The sequence below is a fragment of the Schistocerca cancellata genome, chromosome 2, assembly GCF_023864275.1.
Source record: "Schistocerca cancellata isolate TAMUIC-IGC-003103 chromosome 2, iqSchCanc2.1, whole genome shotgun sequence".
In the NCBI taxonomy this organism is placed as follows: Eukaryota; Metazoa; Arthropoda; class Insecta; order Orthoptera; family Acrididae; genus Schistocerca; species Schistocerca cancellata.
In genome coordinates this window covers 395,330,843-395,356,037 of record NC_064627.1, presented here as the reverse complement: position 1 = coordinate 395,356,037, position 25,195 = coordinate 395,330,843, and the positions used below count along the sequence as shown (strand labels likewise).

At 41.0% G+C, this 25,195-nt stretch overlaps 1 protein-coding gene across 1 annotated transcript in view; it reads right to left on the bottom strand.

Annotated features, from left to right (window-relative positions):
- The window catches only part of LOC126161816 (ubiquitin conjugation factor E4 B), a 288,976-nt gene that overhangs the window by 221,750 nt on the left and 42,031 nt on the right, over positions 1-25,195 (bottom strand). Inside the window, exon 6 of the mRNA XM_049917917.1 lies at positions 16,567-16,863. Coding sequence (XP_049773874.1) covers positions 16,567-16,863 — 297 coding nt within the window. The remainder of the gene's footprint in view (positions 1-16,566; positions 16,864-25,195) is intronic.

Sequence of the window (25,195 nt, the reverse complement as noted above, 5' to 3'; positions counted from 1 at the left end):
CATTCATGTGGACAGGCAGTTTGCTGGTCGTCAAGCTCTTGTAGAATGCAGCACAGTAGTTGCAGCATAGCTTGTAGATCACATGACTGGTTCCACAGGTAGCCCTGACTTTGATGGGATAGGTGATGCTTGTGACTGGACTGGAGTAGGTGGTGGTGGTGGTGGTGGTGGTGGGAGGATGTATGGAATAGGTCTTGCATCTATGTCAATTACAGGAATATGAACCATGAGGCAAGGGTTGGGAGTAGGGCTTGTGTAGGGATAGACATGGCTTTTCTGTAGATTCGGTTTTGGTGGGTGGCCGAATACCACTATGGGAGGAGGTGAGAATAGTGGGTAGGCTATTCATCATTTAAGGGCACGACTAGAGGTTGTCAAAAACCTGGCAGAGAATGTGACTCAGTTGCTCCAGTCCTGAGTGGTAAGAGTCACGAAGGAAATGCTCTTTTGTGGCTGAACAGTGGGATTTCGGGGTGGAGTGGGGTAGGGTGGGGGTGGGGGGGTGGGGGGGGGGGGCACAAAAACAACTAGTCATATGTGCCCATGTCAAAACTGTAGAACACAAAAACAAAGATAGGAGTTAAAAATGACTACATGTTAATCCCAATCTACGGAAGAGAACACAGCTAAAAACTTGGAGGAAGGTCTATAAAATACGCTATAGAGAAACAGAGGTCCTGAACTAAAGATTAGATGTCCTTCACCATATTGCTATGATGGATAAAAACTGAAACGCAGTCAACAACCCATGAGCTGTTCGCTAAAACAGCCAGTAACTCAGATGGCAAACACAAATGAGAATGTAAGTGGTTAAAAAAAAGGGCATTCTGTAAAGAAATGGCAGACCATCAACGGTTGAGGGCAATGATCACAAAGTGGTGGGGAAGCACCATTTAACAAATGGTGATGGCTAAAAAGACAGTTCCCAATATGCAACCTAGCTAAAATGATCTCCTCATGGCGAGAGGGCTAAGAGGAGGTCGTCCAAGCCACTGGGAGAGGCTTAATAACCTGGAGCTTGTTCCCATGAAGGGAGGACCAGTGGGGATGCCAAAGTGACAGCACCTGCTGACAGACAGCAACACAGAGATCATCGAAGGAAATGTAAGAACTAGTAGGCTGAGGTACAAGGACTGCAGCCTTGGCAGCAATGTCAGTGTCCTCGTTTACTGTCAGACCAATGAGACCAGGCACCCACATAAACATCACACTGGCTCCAGCACACACAGCTTTGAAGGGCACTGACAGAGTCGGGACAGATGACGTAATTGAAAAGCCTGTGTCGCTGGATGTATTGCATGGCCTGATACACGGCAAAGAGCTCTGCTGTAAATACTGGTCAGCGTTCTGCAGGCCGATAGCAAAAAACACCAGTGCCAATGACAAAGGCACACCTGACACCACGGTCAGTTCAAAAGCCATCAGTTTACACGAAGGTACTATTGCCAAACTGAAACTGAAGGTGATAGAGGGAATGAAGTCCAAGGTGAACAAGGGCCACCGCACGAAGCCAAGGTGGTGAAGGGTTCACATCCATCAGGAAAGTGGCTGGTAGCATGAAGTTAAGCTGCTGGAGCAAGAGCCAAAAGCAAACTCCAGGAGGTAACAGAGAAGAAGGACGTGCCCCATACTAGCAGTCAAAGGAGTCATCAAAGAAGGAGGCATAGGATGGGTGGCCATGCATGGCAGACAAATGGCACGTGTATCTGCTGAGGAGAACGTCACGGCAGCAGTGGTAGTTTGGCAGTTTCTGCATATAGGCTCTCAACCGGGCTAGAGTACAAGGTGCCAGTGGCCAAACGGATGCCATGAGGTGGCGTAAGAGGGATGGACACACAGACGCATTAATGAAACACCTGTAGTCTAATTTCGAATGGACAAGGGACCGGTACAAATGGAGAAAGATGGTTTGATCTGCTCCCCAGTAAGCACCACTCAGGACTAGTAGGACATTTAGGGACCGCATACAATGGGCCGCCAGGTAAGACATATGGGAGGACCATCAAAGTTTCCTACTGAGCATGAGCCCCAGGAATTTCATAGTTTCAACAAAAGGAAGAGCAACAGGCCCAAGATTTAAAGATGGTGGAAGAAACCAATCATGCTGCCACAAATTCATACAAACGGTTTTGCCAATGGAAAAATGAAACCCATTGTCAGTGCTCAACAAGTAAAGACATCGCTGAAGACATCGCTCAATGAGGCAGGTCCATAGAGAACTGCAATAGACGGCAAAACTGTCAATGAAAAGGGAGCCGAAGATGCCCGGCGGGAGGCAAGCCATTATAGGGTTAATGGTGATAGCAAAGAGGACAACACTCAGGACGGAACTCTGAGACACACCGTTTTCCTGGATAAAGGTGTCTGACAAGGCAGAACTCACATATACTGTGAAAACTCGGCCTTGTAAAAATTTCTGAATGAAATGGGACATGCGGCTAAGGAAGCTCTACGTGCAAAGACTATGGACGATACAAGTCCTCCCACTGGTGTTGAAGGCTTTCTCCAAATCGACAAACACAACTACAGTCTGGTATTTCAGCAGGAAACCATTCATGACACGGGTGGAAAAGTGACGAGATGGTCAATTGTAGAACAGCATGCTCGATATCCACACTGTGCAGTGGTTAGTAAATTGTGAGACTCAAGCCACCATGCCAGCCGGGCATGAATCACACATTCCATCATCTTGCAAACACAGCTGGTGAGAGAGGGCAATAACTAGAAGGAAGGTTTTATTCCTTACTGGGCTTGGGTGTAGGTATGACAGTGGCTTCACACCAGTGTCTGCGAAACATGCCCTCTGCCCAGATGCCATTGTACAGTTGAAGGAGAAATTGCTTGCCTGCAAGAGTAAGGTGCTGCAACATCTGAATGTGAACACTGTCTGGCCCTGGGGCAGAGAATTGGCATGAAGTGAAGCATGATCTAGCTCCCTCATATTAAAGGGGGCATTTTAGCACTAACTATTCTGAGAAGAGAAGGGTATTGCCCAAGCCACCTCCGCTTGTTCCCGATGGAAGAAGGCAGGGTGGAAGTGGGAGGAGAATGAAATCTCTGCAAAATGGCAGACCAAGGTGTTGGAGATAGCAATAGGGTCCACTATGACATCATCTGCTACTGTCAGGCTGGAAATTGGAGAATGGACCTTGGTCCCAGAGAACCATCAGAAAATGGCCCTCAAAACAGAACAGGTAGTGGAACTCTTAAAAGAACTAGTAAATGAAATCCAGCTAGCTTTTTTGCTATTCTGAAGAACGCAATGACACTGTGCATGCAGCCGTTTATAATGAATGCAAATTGTCATCTTACGATGACAGTTAAAAACATGGAGAGCATGTCTCCATGGGTGAACGGTGTCTCAGCATGGCTCAGTTGACCAAGGGACTGGGATACAGTGCAGTAACGTGAAAGTAGAAGGAACGGAACTTTTGCGATGGTAAGGATAATGTTTGTAAGATATTATACATGGTCACAACAACTGTAAGTGTTGTTCATTGAAGGTCACCAGGGAGGGGTAAAGCTTCCAGTCAGCCTTAGAAAGCTGCCATTTTGGTGCGCACGTAGTTGGGATAGAAGTCAACAATTGGACGGCACACAGGAAACAGTCTCCAGAGTATGTGTCGGAGAGAACGGACCACTCAAGATGATGGGCAAGCTGGGCAGTGCAGAAGGAAAGGTACAAATGACAATAGGTGTGAGTGGAGTCTGAAAGGAACATGGGTGCTCCCGTGTTAAGGCAGGTGAGGTTAAGGTGATTGAGAAGGTCAACCAAAAGGGCACCTCTCTGACCGGTTCTGGGTGAGCCCCAAAGGGGATGCTTTGCATTAAAGCCACTGAGCAGCAGAAAGGTGTGAGGGAGTTGCCCAATAAGCTGGAGGAAATATGCCCTGGTTATTCTGAATGATGGAGGGATGTAAACGGTATAAAGGGAAAAGGTCAAGTGAGGAAGGAAAATGTGGACAGCAACAACTTGGAGCCGTTCATCAGGGAGATGGTTCACTATGATCATCATCCCAGATAAGCAGCATGATTTCTCCATGAGATAGAATGCCGTTCTTGGGGGAAGGACGAAGCGGACTGGGAAGAAATGCGAAAGCTCAAAGAGGTCAGGAAGATGCAATTTTGCTTCCTGGAGGCAGAGTAAAAGCGGAACTGCGATTCTAAGAGTAGCCGTAAGTCTGCTTTGTTGAACCAAAGGCTGCGAACATTCCACTGGAGGAGAGTCATGACAAGGAAAAAATGAAGGGATGTCATATCGGCAGATGCCAAGTGCCAACCTTCGAAGACTTGCTACTTCAGGGCACAGAGGCAGGAGGATCCTGCTTCATGAGGTCTACAGAGACATCGACATTCTCCCTCTGTCAGTCGGCAGAGTCCAGGGCAGAAAAACGGTTGGTGGTGTGTACTGGCGAAACAAAGGTCGGCCAGGCGAGGGTATCACGTGGTCAACATCATCAAAGAGGATCTCTGAATTGGTGAAGGAGAAGACTGTTTCTTTTTGTTTGACTTCTTGGAGCCTTTCTGGGTGGCAAAGGAAGCCTCAGATGTTTGTTGGCTGGAGGGATGTGGGAAGTTTTCACAGGAGTATGCTTTCTCTCCTTTCCAGGAATCCAGCTGTGTAGCAGGTGACTTCACCCCATGAGATGAAAGTTTGTGGCTGGTTGCACAGCTGGAGGAGGGGAGATGGGGACGTTACCATGATGCTGGGTTATTTCACAACCGTGGTGCTCAATTTGAGGTTACATGTCTGTGTGGCCATGTCCCTCGTGGAGCAAGATGTGACAAGAACAGTACTGTGGGTGCCAGTTGGTAGAATGCAGGATTTCCAACTATCCAACAACTTGCGAGTGACTGAGTGAGGCACTTTTTCCTTCACCCAGATCGCCTGGAAAGCCCACTCATTGAGATACACAGGACAATTGTGGGAGGAGACGGCATGGTCACCACTGCAGTTGAAGCACTGCGGAGAAGGAGGTGGACAATTGCTCTCATCAGCATCCCTACCACAGGTTACACATTTGGCCTGGTGTTGACAGGACTCTCGAGTGTGGTTGTAACGTTGACACTGGTAGCACCACATCAAGTTCAGTATGTATGGTCATACTGTGATAACTTCATAGCCTGCTTTTATCTGTGACTCTATCAAAAGTGAGAAAAAGAGTTCGTGGGGCACTAAGGATGCATCTATTTTTGTCATCACCGGATGGACTGCAACACACCCTGATCGGAGAGGTATGTTTGGATTTCTACCTCAGTCAGACCATCTAGCAGCCTAGTGTAAATAACACCATGAGAAGAATTCAGAGTTCGATGGGCCTCGACATGAACAGGATAGCCATGGAGGAGTGAATCTGCAAGCAATTGTTATGCTCAAGAATCAGAAGTAGTCTCCAGAAGCAAAGTGCCATTTCATAAATGAGAGGAAAATTTCACAGAGCCAGTAATTGCATCAACACCTTTCTGAATAATGGACAGATTTACTGTAGAAAATGACTGACCATCTTCAGTATGTGAAACTATGAGGAACCGTGGTGCAGCTGGGAGGGTCTTTGAATAGTTAGCCTCATTCCGTTACGTTTAGCAGACGTCGACTCAGTGCAAGAAAATCCCCTATGACTGCCAGCATCTCCGATGGCGCACTCCTTCCAACTGGTGGCCACCCTTCAGAAGCGGGCACATCCACCTTAGGTGATTGTTTACACAATCAGGTCACATCTCCCGAACATTTGACAGAGGGACTGATCAGCAATTTAAAAAGGTAGAAGCTCAGGCAATCACTCCTCCCTGGGCCTGGCCTTTACCAGAGGGTATGTGTGAACACTTCCTCTCAACCCGGGGCTGCAAATTACATGTTACCCAATCACCCGTTACATGTCAGACATGTGGGCTGGCCTTCAGGAGCACACCGAGAGGAAGAAGAAAAAGGGGAACCTCAAATGCTGAAGTGGAGGAAGGGTAGGAGAAGGGGAACGGAAAATGAAAGAAGGAACGATAGATAGTGGAGAGAATGTTCTGATATCGGCTACTGAATATGCAGAACACATCTCCAACAACATTCCAGACTTGTTCCCCAAGGGAGGGGAAAAAGATTAGCAAAAGGATAGACATGGGGCACGGAAGTGGAAAGGCCCTTGTGGTAGCCATGCATGAACCTGCAAAAGAGCCCCATGGGCTGGGAGTGGTGGGTGGGTGGAGAGATATGGCACAGGAGATTTGTTTTGGTACAAGGTTTGACAGTAATTACAGTTTGTGAAGGTCTCAGCAAGACCTTTGGTATATTTCCAGAGGGTCTGCTCATCCCTATAGATATTATGGCCAAAAGTGGCTAGGCAGTATGGAAGGGACTTCTTGGTATGGAATGGGTCACAACTGTCAAAGTGGAGGTATTGTTGGTAATTGGTAGGTTTGATATGAATGGAGGTACTGATGTACCCATTTTTGAGGAGGTGGTCAACATTGAGGAACAGGGCTTGTTGGGTTGAAAAGGTCCAAGTGAGGCAAATGGGGGAGAAGGTGCTGATGTTCTTGAGAAATGTGGATAGGATGTCCTCATCCTTGATCCATATCACCAAGACATCATCAACGAATCTGAACCAGATGAGGGGTTAGGAAAGATTCCTCTAGATGTCCCATGAATAGGTTGGCATGGGATGGTCGCACGCAGTTGTCTATAGCCATACGCCGGACTTGTTTGTATGAGATGCCTTCAAAGGAGAAATAATTGTTTTGAGGATATAGTTGGTTATAGTGACCAGGAAGAAAGGATGTTGTAGGTTTGATATCCTTCAAGCATTGGGAAAGATAGTGTTCAATAGCGGAAAGGCCATGCACATTAGGGATGTTACTGTAAATGGCAGTGGCATCAACAGTGACAAGCAGAGCACCATGTGGTAAAGGAACAGAAACAGTGGAGATTTGGTGGAGGAAATTGTTGGTATAGTTTATATACAAGTGTAGGTTGCAGATAATAGCCTGAGATGTTGGTCTACGAGACCTGAGATTCTCTCAGTGGGAGCATAGTAACTGGCCACAATGGGGTGTCACAGGCGGTTGCGCTTATGGACATTAGGAAGCATGTAGAAGGTAGGAGTGTGTGGAGTGGTAGGGGTGAGGAGATGCTACTGGATTACTGGAATGGGGTCACCATGGCAGGGATTGTAGGTGGATGACTCTGACAGCTGCTGGAGTCCTCCTGCCAGGTAATCCTTGTGGTTCAAAACCACAGTGGTGGAGCCTTTGTCAGCAGGTAGGACTATAAGATCAGAATCAGTTTTTAGGTGGTAGATTGCGGTTCTTTCAGCGGATATAAGGCTACCTTGCATGGTTGGTTTGTCGGTTTGGGGGAGGGAACCAAACAGCATGGTCATTGGTCCCATCAGATTAGTGAAGGGTGGGGAAGGAAGTTGACCATACCCTTTCAAAGGAACCATCCCAGCATTTGCTTGGAGTCATTCAGAGAAATCACGGAAAACCTAAATCAGGATGGCCAGATGGGGGTTTGAACTGTCGTCCTTCCGAGTGCGAGTCCAGTGTGCTAACCACTGCGCCACCTCGCTCGGTCTACCTTGCATGTTCAGGGATTTGGGGGAATGACTGTCATGCAAGGTTTGATGTTAAGAAATTCCGAAAAGTTAAAATTGCAGTGGGGGTGGATCAGTTTGGATGGAGGACTGTACTGTGTCTGGCATGGTTCAATACTAGTCTTTGATTGAGTCTGATTGGTAGGGTTGGCAGCAAGAAAGTGTTTCAACTGTAGGGACCAGGAGAAGGAGATAAAGTCTTTAAGAAGTCCCACTTGGTGGAATTTGGGAGTGGGGCAAAAGGTGAGGCCTTTTCATAGGGCTGGTGCTTCTATGGGGCTAAGGCTTTTGGAGGAAAGGTTCATGACTGTGTTTTGGGTCTACTTATGTTTTGGATTCTGTATGGTGGTGGGAGGAAGTTTTTGAAGGTGGGGTAAATGTAGTACATATGGAAGGCAGGGTTTGTCAGCTATGAGGGGAAGTGGGGAGGTTTGGAAGTTGTTGTAGAGGTGGTGGATGTTGGTAGTCCAAGGCAGGAGTAAGAAGTGAACAGGAAGAAGAGTTTTTTTGAGATGGCATTGTGCATGTCGCTCTAGTTCCTGGAGGGCAAGAGTTTCAATGTGTAATATGGGATCCAGGACTTTGGGACTGCATAGGAGAAGAATTGAATTTTGTGGATGGAGAGAAAATACTGCAAGGAGTTTTGAGCCTGACTGACATGGGTTTGTAGGACTACGTTGGTGAGCATTAAGGAATGGCAAAATCTGAACAGATGTAGGTCATTTTAGAAAGAGTGGTTGCAGCCAGAGATGGGTAATTTGATGGTAAGGCCATTTGGGGGGTTGCATGAGCCACACAACACACAGGAAGAGTATGTGGGATTGGGTTCTGGCTAGGGATAAGGCAATTTTTCTGCAAGGATTGACGGTGGAGGATAAAAACGCTTAAAAATGTAGAAATATGTCTGAAAAAATATGCAAGAATACATCCAAACACAGATTGGGGGGGGGGGGGGGGGAATCACAAAAAGTTTGAAACGCATGAGGTATGGGAAAATAAGATGAAATCTGAAGTAGTAGGCAGATAGTGGAAGGCAAAAACCAACTGATATCCATGTGAAAATACTAAGGTTTTGGTTCATCCCATCTTCATCTCTTTCTTATTTCTGTCATCTGTTCCTGCAAGACTTCATCAACTGTCATGGCCTGAGAGGCAGCAACATCTTCATTAACTTCAAAATACACATCAAAGCTAATGCAGCAGGTGTTTTCTACTTGCCCCTTTATTTGCCAATTTGCTGCCACTGTTCAGCTCCAGTTCCTTCATTTTTTATAGTGATGTCTTCTGTACATATCCAATGCAAGCCAGCCTTCTTGAAGCAGTCTGAGATTGTGTTTTCTTTCATTGAATCCTAGGCACTTCTTACAAAATACTTGGTGTCAAAGCTCACCCCCTTTCCAATTCAATTTTGAAGATAGACCAGCCTCTTCTTTACAAGAATCTCTTGTATTTCTGTTTCACACATTTTATAATGCCATAGCCGAATGGCTGAAGGTGGCTTGTACAACTGGGAGGAAAAAAACACTATGTTTATATTATGTAGATACGGTGTATCTAGGGGTTGCACTGCAGCCTGCTCAATAAAAAGGATGGTTTTGCTTTTTCTAACACCCAAACTTCCATCCCTGGCATGCAATAACTATTTGAATATAATTGTTGTTACCAATGCTTTCAACTTAAGAAATACATTTACATGAAAATGTTCACACATTCTTCTGCTTTCCCATTATTAGTGGCACCAACTTTTCTGTTCCATTTTCATTACAACAAAATAAGGACAGTTAGCCTCTACTAAATTCCCTCCATGCCATTTCTCTTATGAACTTGAAAATTTTATCATGTGGAATGTGAAAAAAATAAGCCTATTTCATCTGTATTAAAAATAGCATTGGGACTGTCCCTTTTTATGATTGATGCAAATTTTTCTGTGAGTAACAGTTTCAATGTTTACACTTTCAGTTTCACCTCTAACACAATTATACACAAAATTTTTTCAGTTCTTGAACCTTTTGATCTAACCATTGGATATTTTGAAATCTGTGAGCCCTTCTTTAGTGCCAAATATATTGTTTTAACCTGAACCACAGTATCATTAATTGCAATATTCAAAGCACAAGCTTATTACATCCACTTCAATGGCACGTTTTCCACATCTGGAGACTGATAGTCACACCCTAGTTTATGACTGCCATTTCCTTTTCCCAACCAAACATGCTGCTTCAATTATTTTTTGTTTGTTCACCATCTTACTTGACGTTCATACAGTTAATTTTAAGTTTTCATGCAATATAAATAAACTTCATGTGTGAATTTTTGTCCAGTTTCTGAATAAAGTTCCACTTTTCTTTGTATGTTAACTTACTCACTGTCTTTTTGTCCATCTTTTTGTCCTGACGTATCAGTACATTATTTGGTGGGAAAAAAAAGAAGAGAGAGAAAGAAAAAAAAGAAAAGAAAAGAAAACACCACAAACTGTGTCAGTCAAATGCCAAACAAAAACAAAGGACACCAGCTGCAGAGTTAAACACTAATAAATATTCACTTTATTGTTTGGCGATTACAACTTCATCCCTGCCTCCAACTGATGCTTGTCGGTAAAAGTCTGAAGTCTTCAGGGTTAATGCCAACCTATAAAAACTATTTCTGAGCTTCATTTCTACCATAGAAAATGATATGTATGATGTGCAAAGATGCTGGCACTGAAAAGCACTGTTTCTGCATGTTTTCTCATCCCACAGCTGCAGATGACCTACTCCCACCACTACCAGAACTCCCAGCAACAAAAGCTGCAGTGGGTAAACACTACTGATATGACCAAATTTGAAAACACTAATAGGGCAGGGAGAATGTATAAATGAATCGTTTTAACCTGTGTTTAAAGCAGCTAGGACTGAGACTTCCAAAACTGTATTACTATTACATGGGAAAACATGGTAATGAGAGACATACTAACGCGATTCCATTGGATATGTAGATACTGGTAGGTCAATCAAGCTTGTACAAAATTTATATTTAAGAAGTAAGCCTACATTGAATGTAGAATGGCATCAATATATTACAATGCAGAATAGTAGTAGTAGTAGTAGTAGTAGTAGTAGTACTTTGTGTGTGTGTGTGTGTGTGTTTTGTCCTTTTTAAGGAAACTAAAATAGTCCTTGTGTATAACAATACCCAATGAAACTAGTATATGCTTACCAAGTACTAAATTTTTCCCCCTCACATGTGTGTAGTTGCCTCATTACTAGAAAAACCAGGGAATCAGCCAGACACTCCAAGACTTCATTAAAATTACCTCCAAACCTTTTAGTGAGAAGCCTGACACTACACAAAATGTTAAAGTAAGTCTCACTGTCACTTAAAATAGAGGCTAGATCACCAGATAAGAAGAGAGATGTCTACTTGTCAGCAAATAAAATACACTTCGTTAAAATATGTTGTGCTTAAAATGGTACTCCAAAAGTTCCATATATTGACTGATATCACTGGAAAAGGAAGCCGTGTGTTTATGGACGATGTCCTATTCTTAGCCTGATAACTCTCACTTTCTTGCATAATTGTGATTGGCAAGAGGTATACCGTGCTCAGATTGTTAATGTGACTGTCCACAGCTTGTTGTTTGCAACTTTCAACCACCGACAGAAATACAACAGCATGCTAAATGATGCTACACCACATCACGATGTCTGTTCTTTGTCTCCTGGCACAAAAAGTGAAGCACTCATAAGACTTGGTCAAATGTTAATGTAACTCGATACACCCACACAGCGCATATACCGTAAGGGGCACGAACATCGCCAGATGTCGAGGGATCACTGTGAGACCTAACAAGAGTTTGATGGAGATGTCATTGTAGGTCTCCAATTGGCCAACTGGTTAAGTCACGCCATATCCAGATTTGTGAGGCAGTCTGCTGTGGCAGTGGGCCAATATTCAACTGCATGGGGACATGAGAGCAGGCATACTCATACCAAGATTCTGTTCGGCTGTGCCTGACCACCACAACAGAGGATCGATGTGTTGTGCACCAAGAACACTGTGAGCCCTCCACCTCTGTGTCTGCCAACCAAGAACAAGTTATGGACTCACTGCACCTTTATGTGTCATTCTACACCAATAGCTGGGAGGCTAGCAGCAGACAGACTAGGGAATTACTATCCCAAGCACAACCTGACATTAACACACCACTAACAGCTGTATTTGGAGTGATACCGTGACTAGAAAGCAGGGACTGCTGATGAATGGCCTGACTTTATGTTCAGTGATGAATTGCGGTTCTGCGTCACACTAGATGACCATCATTGGCAGTTATGGTGGCAACCTCAGGAGAGGTTCCATTCTTTCAGTATCTTGGATAGACATAGACTCTGTGTTACTGCAACATGATTTGGTAAACCATTATGTATGACTCCTGGTCACGAATGGTAGCAATTGAGAGAATAGTGACAGCAAAATGGTATGTCACAGACATCCTGCATGCTTATGAGTTACCTCTCACGACAGTATTGTCATGTCATTTTTCATCAGGCTAATGATTGTCCAAACATGGCATGAGTCTCTCTATCAACTGTCTGTGTTATAGTAAGGTACTCCTATGGCCACCCAGACCTGCCCTCGAACATGTGGGGGACCGACTGGGATCTCAGCTCTGTCCCAGTGCCTGTAGCCAGGACATCCTGCACCAAATACAACAGTTGTGGGCCATCTCGCCTCAGGAAAGGATATAATGGCTTAGTAACACCCTTCCCAACAAAATCAGTTCATGCATCCAGACCACAGAAGGTGCAGTCATACTAAATAAGTGGGCTCATACTGTAAAATCCTTTGTAAATTTGGCTCAATTTTGTAATCACTGAAGTAGCATCACATACTCCCTCAACCTGTGAAGATTTATTTTGCTTCCTCCTCCCGAGTGCTTTTTTTTTCTTTATTGTCAGGCAGTGTCCTTGTTTCCTGGAAGAAACATTTCACTGCTTCCTGATATATCCTGGTATTCAAGAGAATGCCTTGACATTGCATCTGTTGTACAGCTTCTTGAATTTCCATAAAATAGCTTTCATTGATTGTCAAGTGGTGAAGCTATTGAAGAGATGGAATCTTAAGTATCAGTACTACTTTGCTGAGGTAGCTCAGAACATTTCTGATGAAGATTCTGAATTTTTAGGACAGGACCAAGACAAAACAGTAATTTGATTAAACAAAAAACAACAGAAGTGGATGACACAATAAAAACATAAGTTTCCTCTGCCATTTTTACAGACTCCAATGAGTGTACACCATTTTGTGTACAGAACAGTTACCTTCAAGCTAAGTAAATTCTTGAGGGGAACCAAATGATGTAGGTATGAATGAACAATTCCAACTGAGGAGAAAGGCTTCCACACATAATATATGCAAATGCATCAATAATTTCAATCATTTCAGTTCAAATTACTTCTGTTTCTGATATTTTCTCAGTTTATATTCAATTCCTAGAAACAAATAAAACAAAGCAATTTTTTTGGATCTACATCGTAAGTAATATCTAAAGTTCAGTCACAAAGGATAATATTTCAAACTCTAAATGATTTTTGTTCAGCTTAGTTAAAAGCTGAAAAGATGCAATTATTTCTGACTCATTCTTACTTTTTTTGCAGCTTCACTTTTTCCAGGGTGTACACGCGGACAAGAGAGGGTGGAGGGGTGGGCGAACTAAATAACAACTTAAAAAAGAAAAGCTTCTCCAGATTTTCCATTTAAAAATAAACCTTTTCCCCAGGTGAAAATACAGTATCCCCGTGAGAAAACAATTTTTTTTCCATGTTAAGAGACAACATACTTTCCCTTGTGGCTATAAAACTGATCAATCCTCTGAATGTCAGAGGTTTTATACACTGGCCTAAAACTTCCTGGCACACTTTAGGAAACAAAACCCAACAAAAGACAACACATTTTCGGAAGATCTTTCTATGCCTGGGAACATGTATATTGCATATTTTTGTATTATGAATGTATAAATATGGATTCCAAATACAGTATGGTAGCTTCTGAAGCACTGAAATCGAGACTGCAATGTACTTTTGTCAGCCAATTGTAGCTCGTGCCATGTGATCTTGCCAACCAATGATAGCAGATATTCCGATCACAGGACAAATGATGTAGTCAGCCAATAGCAACATCACTTTAAGTAGCACAATCACACAAATACAAAACATTAATGGCTTAAATTTATATACAAACAGTACAGTTACAAAAAACAAAACAATAAAGAAGCTACGCCTTCACATATAATATCGTTTGTAAAAAAATTTTTGTTGTTTTTTTCTGAGAGTGTGGTTAGGCAGGATCCTACGAGCACAGCTTATATATTTCTGACAAGCACCACTGTGTACCGAACATATCATGAGTTACCTGGATGAATGCAGGTTCTGTCGAGCACATGGACTTTACCGCAGAAAAGCCAATTACACGTGAAATTAGTCATTAACTAATCTCGTACCTTATTTTAAGGATAATTATACTTTTTGTCATCACTATTGTCTAATTTGTAATGTATGGAAAAACTAAAATAAATATGAAAAACTAACTTTGAAGCTTGGGGAAGATAAGTGGGTTGGGGTTCATTTTGGCTCAGAAAGAAATGTCTTTTCAAATGGAGAGGCAGTTTGATGTGCAGACAATGTGATGTAGACACCAGCAAATTGCAAAAGAAAACTATTAATGTTGGTTTGATAGACGACTCATTACTGGCTAGTTATTTAAAGTGAGTAATTCCCTTGTGAATGTGAATTATTTTACATAATTGAACAGAAAACAAAGACGTTGCACTTGCTACAATCTTCCCTCGAAAAGGAAAGGTATAATACTTCTAGTTGTGAGTGTCAGCAGAAATTTTTCCAAGGAGGGGGGCAAGGCTCTAAAATAGCCATTTTTTTATATAAATTAACTGATCGCTTTTGAGATGTGTCATGCCACCGGAACTCTCCGCGAAATGATGGATATCGATTCAATATTCGTATTTATTATGGGTAGGCTACTTTGATACTTATAAGACAGGCGTGATTCACGATTACCTTCTTTGAAGTAAACCTTTCGGTGTTGTTATTTTCATTCTGGAAATGACACATTTCTCAAGTTGACGATCTAACATTATATCATTTTACGATGGCATTTAACATGTATTCAAGAAAATGACCAGTAAGTTGGGAAATAAAACAGCAAACTATTTAGAAAACACATTTTTATCAAGTAACGTCAAACTGATACTGAAAACGAAGAATCTGAAGTATGAAACTATCAGAAATGAGAATACTATTGGTTATAAACAAAAATGAACCAGTCATAAAGAACCTTTGACTAATCTTTCTCGAAAGTGATAAAGTAGAAAAAAATTTTTAAGGCATAGTGCAATGCACATGGCATTCTGTTAAACAAAACATAGCTCTAGGAAGCGCTACCTTTAGCTATTGTTGATTACGTTCAGAAAGCTGTGACGGGGAATTTGGTTCCACGACAGCGGTGAAACGCCTCATACGCAACTCCACAACAATATTTCGAAGAAGGCAGTGAAGGAAGTCGGTACGGCACAGACAAGCAGCTATTTTCCATCTTTCTTTGATCCAAGGTAAAACAGCATGTATGGAAAGCAGGCTGACTTACAACCGAATGAAACCTGCGCTCCATAATCGAGTGTCTGCTCTCATATTTTGTAAAGAGAATGTGATAACTTCTACAATATTATTTTAGTGGTACAGGGTGGCACACGAAAAATCGGCCCCGAGTACTAGACTGCCCATTGTCCCCCAACAATCGTCATCTATTGTTTTGCCATTGTTGCTTGCATTAGCTTATTTGTTATTTCTTCTCTGCCTAATTATTACATGATTATCTGTTTGTTGTATCTGCTCGTAACGGGCAACAAATCTTGTGTAATTGGTGAGCAGTCTGTACTCGGGGCCGGTTTTCCATGCGCCACCATATATATTATCTCCCTGCGATCGGCCACATAACGCTACAGTTGGCTAAACGAGTGGTTCTGCAGGATCATGAAAATTACTTCTACAAGTGTGTGAGAATTCTGTAATGAATAAAAACTCTGTACTCCGTGGGTGAGGCAAGTGCCTCCTCTTGGTGCCCTCCATCCGTCAGTCACCTACACAACTAGTTTTCAGTTTTTCATAAGAACCGTATACCAAGCACAAACGAACGGTGAACGAGTAAAAGTGAATGATTCCCAAAAAAGAACAATCAGCAGTGAACTAGTTCTCAAGGAAGAATGAGTTTGCCCATCTCTAATATACAGCCTGAAATCACATTCAGTATAGGCAAAATTACATTTCACTGGAACTTGTACTGACACGTTTCTTATTATCCTCAAGAAACTAACACCGACTGGTTGAAAATGTGTCATTTAAAATCAACACTTAACTTTCTTTAAAGTGAAAACCTAACAAAGACTGCCTTTTCTGCCGATTCTGAAAACTGTTTTGTGACACATTATGGAAGTAAGTATGGATTAAGAGTGAAGATTATACACCATACAAGAACAGTGAGTATTTAACACAGTATTCCTCACTGTGGATGAAAAGCGGTTGGAGGCTATTGAAAAAAAAAGAGGTTACACCTAAACCACTTCACTTTTTTGGGGGGGGGGGGGGGGAGACAACACTAACAACACTATTTTTTTTTTTTTTTGAACAAAAGTTCCGTAGGAGATGAATCTGGATCAGACTTAGGAGAAGTCATTAGCCCATTTACAAAGTTGAAGAAGAATGTTGTATCTCAACAAGGTGTTATAAGTAATTACAAATCAAAATATGCACCAATAAATTAATTTTTACTTGGGAAAGGCTCTTACATGAACACCTCCACTAGGAGTAAGTTATGAAAGATAAATACCAATCTAATGAGATATTTAAAATAATGAACATCCACTATTTGAGGCACCAATTAAATTACTATGTATACAATGAGAATGACAGATGCAGATTCAGGCTCAAAGACTTACCTTTGGATGATTCCTTTCCTCTGTGGCTACTCTTGTGTAGCAATTGGTGAGATAACGTAGGGCACGTTCCTGGGGATCAGTCAGTGGAAGAGCTGGTGATGAACGTTCCTGCTGTTGTAATGGTGAGGAAGGAGGATATGGGCTGTCACTGCTGGATGCTGTGTGAGGAGCAGGACTTGCCAAGTCACCATCACGGTCTCCTTCTGTTGTTGATAGTCCTGACACTTCACTTTCTGGATCCTCACCACGCTGGCACACTATCACTAACACTTCCATTATGCACTGGTTTACTAAGTCCTGTAAATATTCAATTTTTTTTGTCTTACAAAAATTAACAAACAGCTCCTCACACAAACAGAGAGGGACTTGTATCTGTTGCAGCTGATACAATGAAAACATACACTAAACAAATGGTGATTTTTACCTAGAGTATTTTGGAGTAGTTCTGAAAATTTGCTTCGCTGTGTTTTTAAGGGTGCTGATTATGAATTTCAACTTTGTCTCCTCGGATATTCCCCATAAATATAACAGAATATATCCTTAAAAATCAGAGTTTTTGTTCATAACTTGAAAATGGGCTCTTCCCAAGTAATATAATTCCATGCTGGATGACACAAAATTAAATTATCTACAATTATGAACCTAATGAATTTTCTTGTCTACTGCAGCATCTTGGAGTAAGCGTTTATGGAAATTACAGTAACTGGTGGTCCATCACTTGCCCAATATTTCAAATTTTTATCAGTTCTGTTATTTACACAATAAAATAGTCTTCTTTCTTTCTTAGTGGGCTGTTCATATAATTGGTTTACTGAATTCTTTATCCACTAATGAAAATAAATATTAAAAAGTGTTGAAAGATAATGAGGAACTAGAACGATTTGCAGGGATAAAATATACATGTTGTCTAAATTGTGCCTGCAACATTATATTATAGACAAGATTAAATACATTGTTGTAGTTAAATACTTAAATGAAAGTAGTTTTTATTGTGGAAAGTCTGAGAAGTACAGAGTCCTCTCTCTCAACACCCTATGCTCGCCTACAAAAGGCATAGATGATGCTGAACCATTTCTTCACGCCAGGTTCTTATACTGTGAACCCCATTACTACCATGAAAAGACATTATGAGATGGTATCCATCAGGATTTCAGTGTCAACTTGCTAGGGTATATACTGTCTTCAGATAAAATGGCTGATCAAATATTACCACATTAGCCTCATGACGTAATCCTCCAGTATTTTCCATAGCATACAAAAGCAAATGAAGTATTTGTTGTAGTTACTAAACCTGCAAAGGTTACTTCACAAGAAGTATCTTGGCTGACTTCCTCCAAAAAATTACTTCCACCATGGAACACTCACTAGGTTTTCACTTTCAATATAGAGCCAAAAGAAGTCAAACATGGAATGACTAATAGATTACGAAGAAATTAAATATTACAAAGATCTTACACCTTAATTGCAACTATACCTACATCATTATTCATTTCATTCAAACATAGTTGTTTCCACTTATGGCCATAAAACACGATTTTATTTTTTTTATTTAATGTGATTGCAATTCTGAGTATCACCCACCTTAAGACAGAAATCTCACATGCAAATATACACACAGGCATAAATATGGCAGTCATTCCAAATGAGTACAAATGGTGTTCAGGTCATACTATACACAAACATAAAACCAGGCAAAAACCACAACAGTAACATAATTTTCCACACTTTTATGGCCCTGCTTGACAGTTGAATACCAAATTTGATGGAGTTTTAAATAGTGGCAGTGCCTAAATGTATATTTGCATTTGAGATTTCTGCCTGAAGATGAGTAGTACTCAAAATTACAATCATACTAAATAAAAGAATAAAATAATTTTTGAGAGACACAAGCAGTGACAATTATTCTTACTAAGTGCATAAAGGCTGTGGACCCATTCCACAGCAAGCAATTCCATTCAAAACATTTTAGCTGACCAGTTCCGCAAGTTCCCATGAATTGTGCTGGCAGTATGTCTTTGCTCAATGAATATTTTGATATGGAACAATTACATTTTCTGGAGTGATACAAACAACAAGAAATTGAATATTAAAATCTGCTTCCTGAAAACAAATTGAGAGAAGTGTTGCATATGAGCAGTCACAGGTATACTTATGACAGTACAAGTTTCAGAATACAAACCTTTCCTGTAAAGTGAGCAAAATCCCAATACATGACTTAACTTTCAGGATTCATACTTCTTGTGAATTTACAGTTATAAACCTTCCTGCAATTATGAAAGAAATTAATTTGACATTACGTCACTCATATTACTGTGTAAAACAGCGGTCGAATTTTTCTCCCATTTGTCAATGATCCCATGTTTTTTTCCAACACAACAATGTCAAGGGAAGGGCAAAATGTGTCCTTTCAGATGACAGTGTAATGACCAGTATTATGTATTAATGAAAGATTGAAAACTTAACTGAAGAGAATTTCTGTTGTTATGGAGAATCTGATATGATACTGACGCTTGTTCTGTTGAAGAAAATAAATAGCAATTTATTTGGATACGTCATTACTAGTATGCTGCTTCCTTATATTATAAAGAGCAGAGCTTTCCTTCCCCCCCCCCCCCCTCTACGTGGAAGACACCTTTAATCTTATCCAGCAGTTTGTGCACAGAAAATTCACACTTGCTCATTCTTGTTTTTGAGAGAGAAAAATATCTGTGTACGTACCTTATACATTCCTGGAAGGGCCAGTTCTTTCCTTTCTTCACTATATGATGAAGTATAAAGCTTCCTTATGCAGGAAAAATAACACTGCCTATCTGCTGATATTAAATCTAAAATAGCTTGTACATGTCACATTATGGTTTGTCTAACTTATAATTTGTGGTTTTAGTACATTCCCAGAACTTAAAAGTCCTAACACTGTACACAGAATTTTATTTAGCCTTGGGAAATCACCTTTCATCATTCATTCACGAACTGCCGCAGTATAACAATCCACACAAAAATATTATTTTGATTGCAGAGAAACGTACAGATGAAAATAACTGTTGGATGTGACTGCCTTGTTGTTGTTGTTGTTGTCGTTGTTGTTGACGATGACGACGACGACGACGACTGGTTTGGGGGGCACTCAACTGCACGGTCATCAGCGTCCATACAAAGTCCCAGTTTTTACACAGCCCAATTTTTTTACGAAATCCAATCCAGCAATTGTCATGAATGATAATGATGATGATGATGATGATGATGATGATGACGACGATGACAATACAAACACCCAGTTCCCAGGCAGAGAAAATCCCCATCCCAGCCAGGAATCGAACCCGGGACTCCATGATCCAGAGGTAGCAACGCTAGCCACTAGACCACGAGCTGTGGACGGCTGCCTTGTTAACTCTCTTAACATGGGCTGCAATAAAATTTTCACTGATACATTTTTTCTGATATTATCTGTAAGCTATGTTTTCCCCTTGTGATGTTCACCTTCCCCATCTTGCTTTACAATATGTTTATAGGTCTTCCTGTTTTGCTTCTGTCATTACACTTTCAGAACCCAATGCACTACTGTCTATCATGCTCCAGTGTATTGAAACAAATAACACTCTTCAAATGCAGCGTGAGAACAAGATTAAAAATGAAGCCTCATGAAAATGAGGTATGGCCAGTAGAGGACGATGATGGGGGAAGAGAGAGAGAGTCAAACAAATGGGACTAGCGTGATGCTAGGAATACACAGGCTGAGAAACAATTAGATAAATGGATGACAGCAAATGGAGTGAATGAGAATGCAAAAAGAACAGCAAACAAGCTGATTAGGTGTGCACTTGCTCCAAAAAGACATAATGGACAAGTAAAATGGACAAAGAAAATTATGGAATCAAAACTGTAAGTTAATTTAGCCCTACTCAATTTAATACTGACAAGTAATGCAGCTTGAAAACTGCAGCAGTGTTTTCAGGTTGGAAAAAAAAGCTGCATTGTGTGTCTTTTCATGCATTTTTTTTCCATTTTTGTGAACACTTGAGATGGTAACAGTGACATTTATAATCAGCACACCAAAAACTATAAAGACTAAAATTTTCAGAACTTCTCTAAACCTTTTCTTCGACAGATCCCTTTCTAATCACCATTATAAGTACTTAAATAATTTAAATGAAATACTGTATTTATCCAATTATAAGAGCTGGTTATCTTCTCAAAATGTGTGATACAAAAATACAAGGTCATAGAACATTCACAGATTAAACTATTGCTACTGAGATCAACATCTCTATTTTGCATAATAGATTAATATGGGGGTCATCTTGAATTTACAGGGAATACTTTTGCAATTGAGGCTACAAGCAGATTTATTTTGAAGAATTTGGAAGGGTTGGAGTGGAAACAGCATCACCAGCTTGGCTGAGAAATGGGTCAAATATGGGGAGAGGAGTCGTGAGTGTGCAGGTAATTTCATTGTGCTGCCAAACATACTCCACAAAAGTATAAATTTATGCTGGAGACGTTGAAGGTCTAAATAGGGGATACTGGCATCCTTAAGTGTTTCATGCAGCAATGCTGCCAACACTCACCTTGAAGTATGATGGGAATGAAAAAGGGGGGGGGGGGGGGGGGAGAGGACAGCTGTTGTTACTACCCATGCAATGAAAGAGCAATGAGCAGACAATATGTATGTAAGTAGGAGACAAATATAGATGTGAAATTCGCTATGTATTCCAGCTGTGTCCTCAGGTCCCACTATAACAAAAACCTTGGAAATCTAACCATATTTGTGGAAACAGCCAAATATTTGTGACAACCAAACAGCTGTGCTTATAGGATGATTATTATTATTATTATTATTATTATTATTATTATTAAAGATAAAGATAACATAGATGACTTGCTTATACAGTAAGCAAAAAGAAAGTGAAGATGAACATTAATGTAAACCATTTCTTTTTGTTATTTTATTCCTCCTTCTGTCATCAAGATATAGACAATCAATAAATGGTGTTGATCTGTTAGAATATTTTAAAAATAAATTTTCTCATGAAGCAATTTTTCTTTAGGTCATCTTATATTCAGGTAAATGTAATTGCTAAACTACAACAAATATTTAATGTTTCTAATCCAGTCACTTACATTACTATGCTACAATCTACATTTATCACAATGTCCATGCAACAAGTTGTTTCACAAGGCATCAGAACTGATTAACAAAAGCACTCACATAAATTCAACTATAACCGAATTAAGGACCAGGAAGGGCGAACAACAAATTCTGACCCTTTGTACACACTAAAAAGAAGACGACAATGAAGAAGTAGAAGAAGAAGAAGAAGAAGAATGGTCTACAACACAGACATTATCCAAATGGGATGGTAGATGTGATGTACATATACAGACAAACAAACCACTACAATTTCAGAAAAACTGGATGATTTATTCCAGAGAAAGGCCATCACAAATTAAACAAGTCAATAATGTGAATGCATTAGTCCACCTTTGGCCATTAATGCAAGCAGTTATTCAGTTTGGCATTGACTGATGAGAGTTGTTCGATGTCCTGAGGGACATAATGCCAAATTCTGTCTACCTGGCGCGTTAGATCATCAAAATCCTGAGCTGGTTCAAGGGCCCTGCCCATAAGGCTCCAAACATTCTCAAATGGGGAGAGACCCAGTGACACTACTGGCCAAGGTATGGTTTGGCAACCAAAGACAAGAAATAAAAAGTCTCGCTGTGAGCAGGCAAGCATTATCCTGCTGAAATGTAAGTCTAGAATAGCTTTCCATGGATGACAACAAAATTGTACATTGAATATCATTGACTTGTCACTGTGCTGTAAGGGTGTGACAGATGATGACCGAAGAGGTCCTGCTATGAAATGAAATGACACCCCACACTATTACTCCTGACAGTCGGGCTTTTGGAGGGCAGCATCCAGACTGGTATCCCACAGTTGTCCAGGACGTCTCCAGATACTTCTTCACTGGTCATCGGGGCTCAGTTTGAAGAGGAACTCACCACTGAATACAATTGTGCTTCAATCAATGTGATTCCAGGCCGAATGTGGCCAACAGCACTGGAGACGTCAACAGTAGTCGGCACAAGGAGCGCCTCAAATTCAGCACCCTTTCCGTGAGCTGCCTATTAGTGGTCACTGAAGCAATAGTGGCATGTAAGATCTATAACAATGATGAATCCAGGGCTCTGACAAGGAGAGGTACGCAGCAATGGAATCGGCTTTTGAAAACTATCTATACAGTGATGAACGTTAAGATTCTAGGTATCACACATTGAAACCATTCATCCTGGTGGACTGTCGATTATGAGCAACCCAGGAAAAATTTATGGAGTTTCATGTGATGGTCTACAGTGTTAACACGCGAGCAGTGGACACTAAAACTGTCAAGTTTTTATATTGTCATTCAGTGTTCTATTTAAATTGCCATACATCATACTGCATTCAATTTAACAATATAAAAGATACAGTTTACCCATGGAAGTATGTAGTTTATTATGTTGTACCATGGTGGTAAGTTCCTATGGGACCAAACTGCTGAGGTCATTGGTCCCTAGGCTTATGCACTACTTAATCTAACTTAAACTAACTTGCGCTAGGGACAGCACACATACCCATACTCAAGGGATGACTCCAACGTCCGACAGGGAGGGGGGTAGGGCGGTGGAGGAGGGAGGGGGCGGAGGGCGGTGGGGGGGGGGGGCAAAATAAAAAGTACTTTAAAAATTATATAAATTTGATTTTGCTTCTGTACAATTAACACTACACTTAATTTAAAGAATGCTAACTAATGTCCATAAAACCTATAATCTATACATATTTCTGAGTAAAATGACAAAAGAACAATGAAACTTTTATTATTTTTTACAGAGATGATGAATGTAATAATCAGATAGTAAATTACAGTCTCCTTGATGCACACAGTTGTGTATCACCTAACGTGTTTTGGAGCATAATACATTTTTCCAAACCATGAAAATTCCTTAGCTGGTTTTGTTCTCCAGTATGGAAACAATGTAGCTGTTTGGCGGGTCTCATATTCAGTATGACTGCTACAAAACATCTTACCTCAGCTATTGTGACATTCTTCCATTTTTTATATGGGCTGGACAAAGTAGCAGCACGTTTATATATACATAGCTTAGTTGAGCAATTAGTTTCAGTGATAATTATTGAAGTAATGCTGCAGTGAAAAATAAACTGAAATATTCAATTGCAGAAGATCTCATTGGTGGCATTCGCTTTGGTCTAGGCACCTTGTGAAGTGGATGCGGTAGTGGTTGTTGTGTTTCAGGTGCAATCACTTCAGTGTAGTGCGTATTTTCCATTCTGTTTACACTTTCAGTCAATATATCAGCAAGAACATCACTATCATTTTCTGAACTGCTTTCAATGAAATACTCTGTACCACTCATATTTCAAAAAGCACTCACAAATTTCATTGTTGGACACATTTGACAAAATAAATCATGTAAGAAAATGAAATACAGAAACAGAAAACATTAACTTAGAGAAAAATAGCATAGAAACAATATTAATTAACAATACTGCAAAAAGACAACAGTGCCCGAAGAAATAACAAAATGTAAACAAGTATTACAAAGCATATTGTCAACAAATGAAAAGCACACTAGCAGAGTTATTGACTGTCGATACATCGCTGCAGTGACACTTGAAAGCTGATAACTGTCGATGTACATGAAAATCAAAGTGTTGAGCATCAATACTGAACACCCTAACTGTATCGAGTTCAAAGGCTTAAAAAGGAAATGTTATTCAGCCTGGTTGCATAGCACAATGTTTGTAGTGCAAACTTCATATGCAAGATGATGTAGGTCTGATTCTCATCAAGTGCTCTGAAATGTCATATTTTTAAATCTTTATCGAAGTGACTTTCATCATTATTTTAATTTATATTCCTTTGTCACATCATTTCAGTCACTGTATTAACTTTGTCAACTGGTCTCATTTTTCTTCCCACCATTCTTTTTCCTAATTGGAATCTTTGTGCACAGGAATTTAATTATTTTTACTTATCTATTATAATACACACCTGGAAATTAAAATAAGAACACCGTGAATTCATTGTCCCAGGAAGGGGAAACTTTATTGACACATCCCTGGGGTCAGATACATCACATGATCACACTGACAGAACAACAGGCACATAGACACAGGCAACAGAGCATGCACAATGTCGGCACTAGTACAGTGTATATCCACCTTTCGCAGCAATGCAGGCTGCTATTCTCCCATGGAGACGATCGTAGAGATGCTGGATGTAGTCCTGTGGAACGGCTTGCCATGCCATTTCCACCTGGCGCCTCAGTTGGACCAGCGTTCGTGCTGGACGTGCAGACCGCGTGAGACGACGCTTCATCCAGTCCCAAACATGCTCAATGGGGGACAGATCCGGAGATCTAGCTGGCCAGGGTAGTTGACTTACACCTTCTAGAGCACGTTGGGTGGCACGGGATACATGCGGACGTGCATTGTCCTGTTGGAACAGCAAGTTCCCTTGCCGGTCTAGGAATGGTAGAACGATGGGTTCGATGACGGTTTGGATGTACCGTGCACTATTCAGTGTCCCCTCGACGATCACCAGTGGTGTACGGCCAGCGTAGGAGA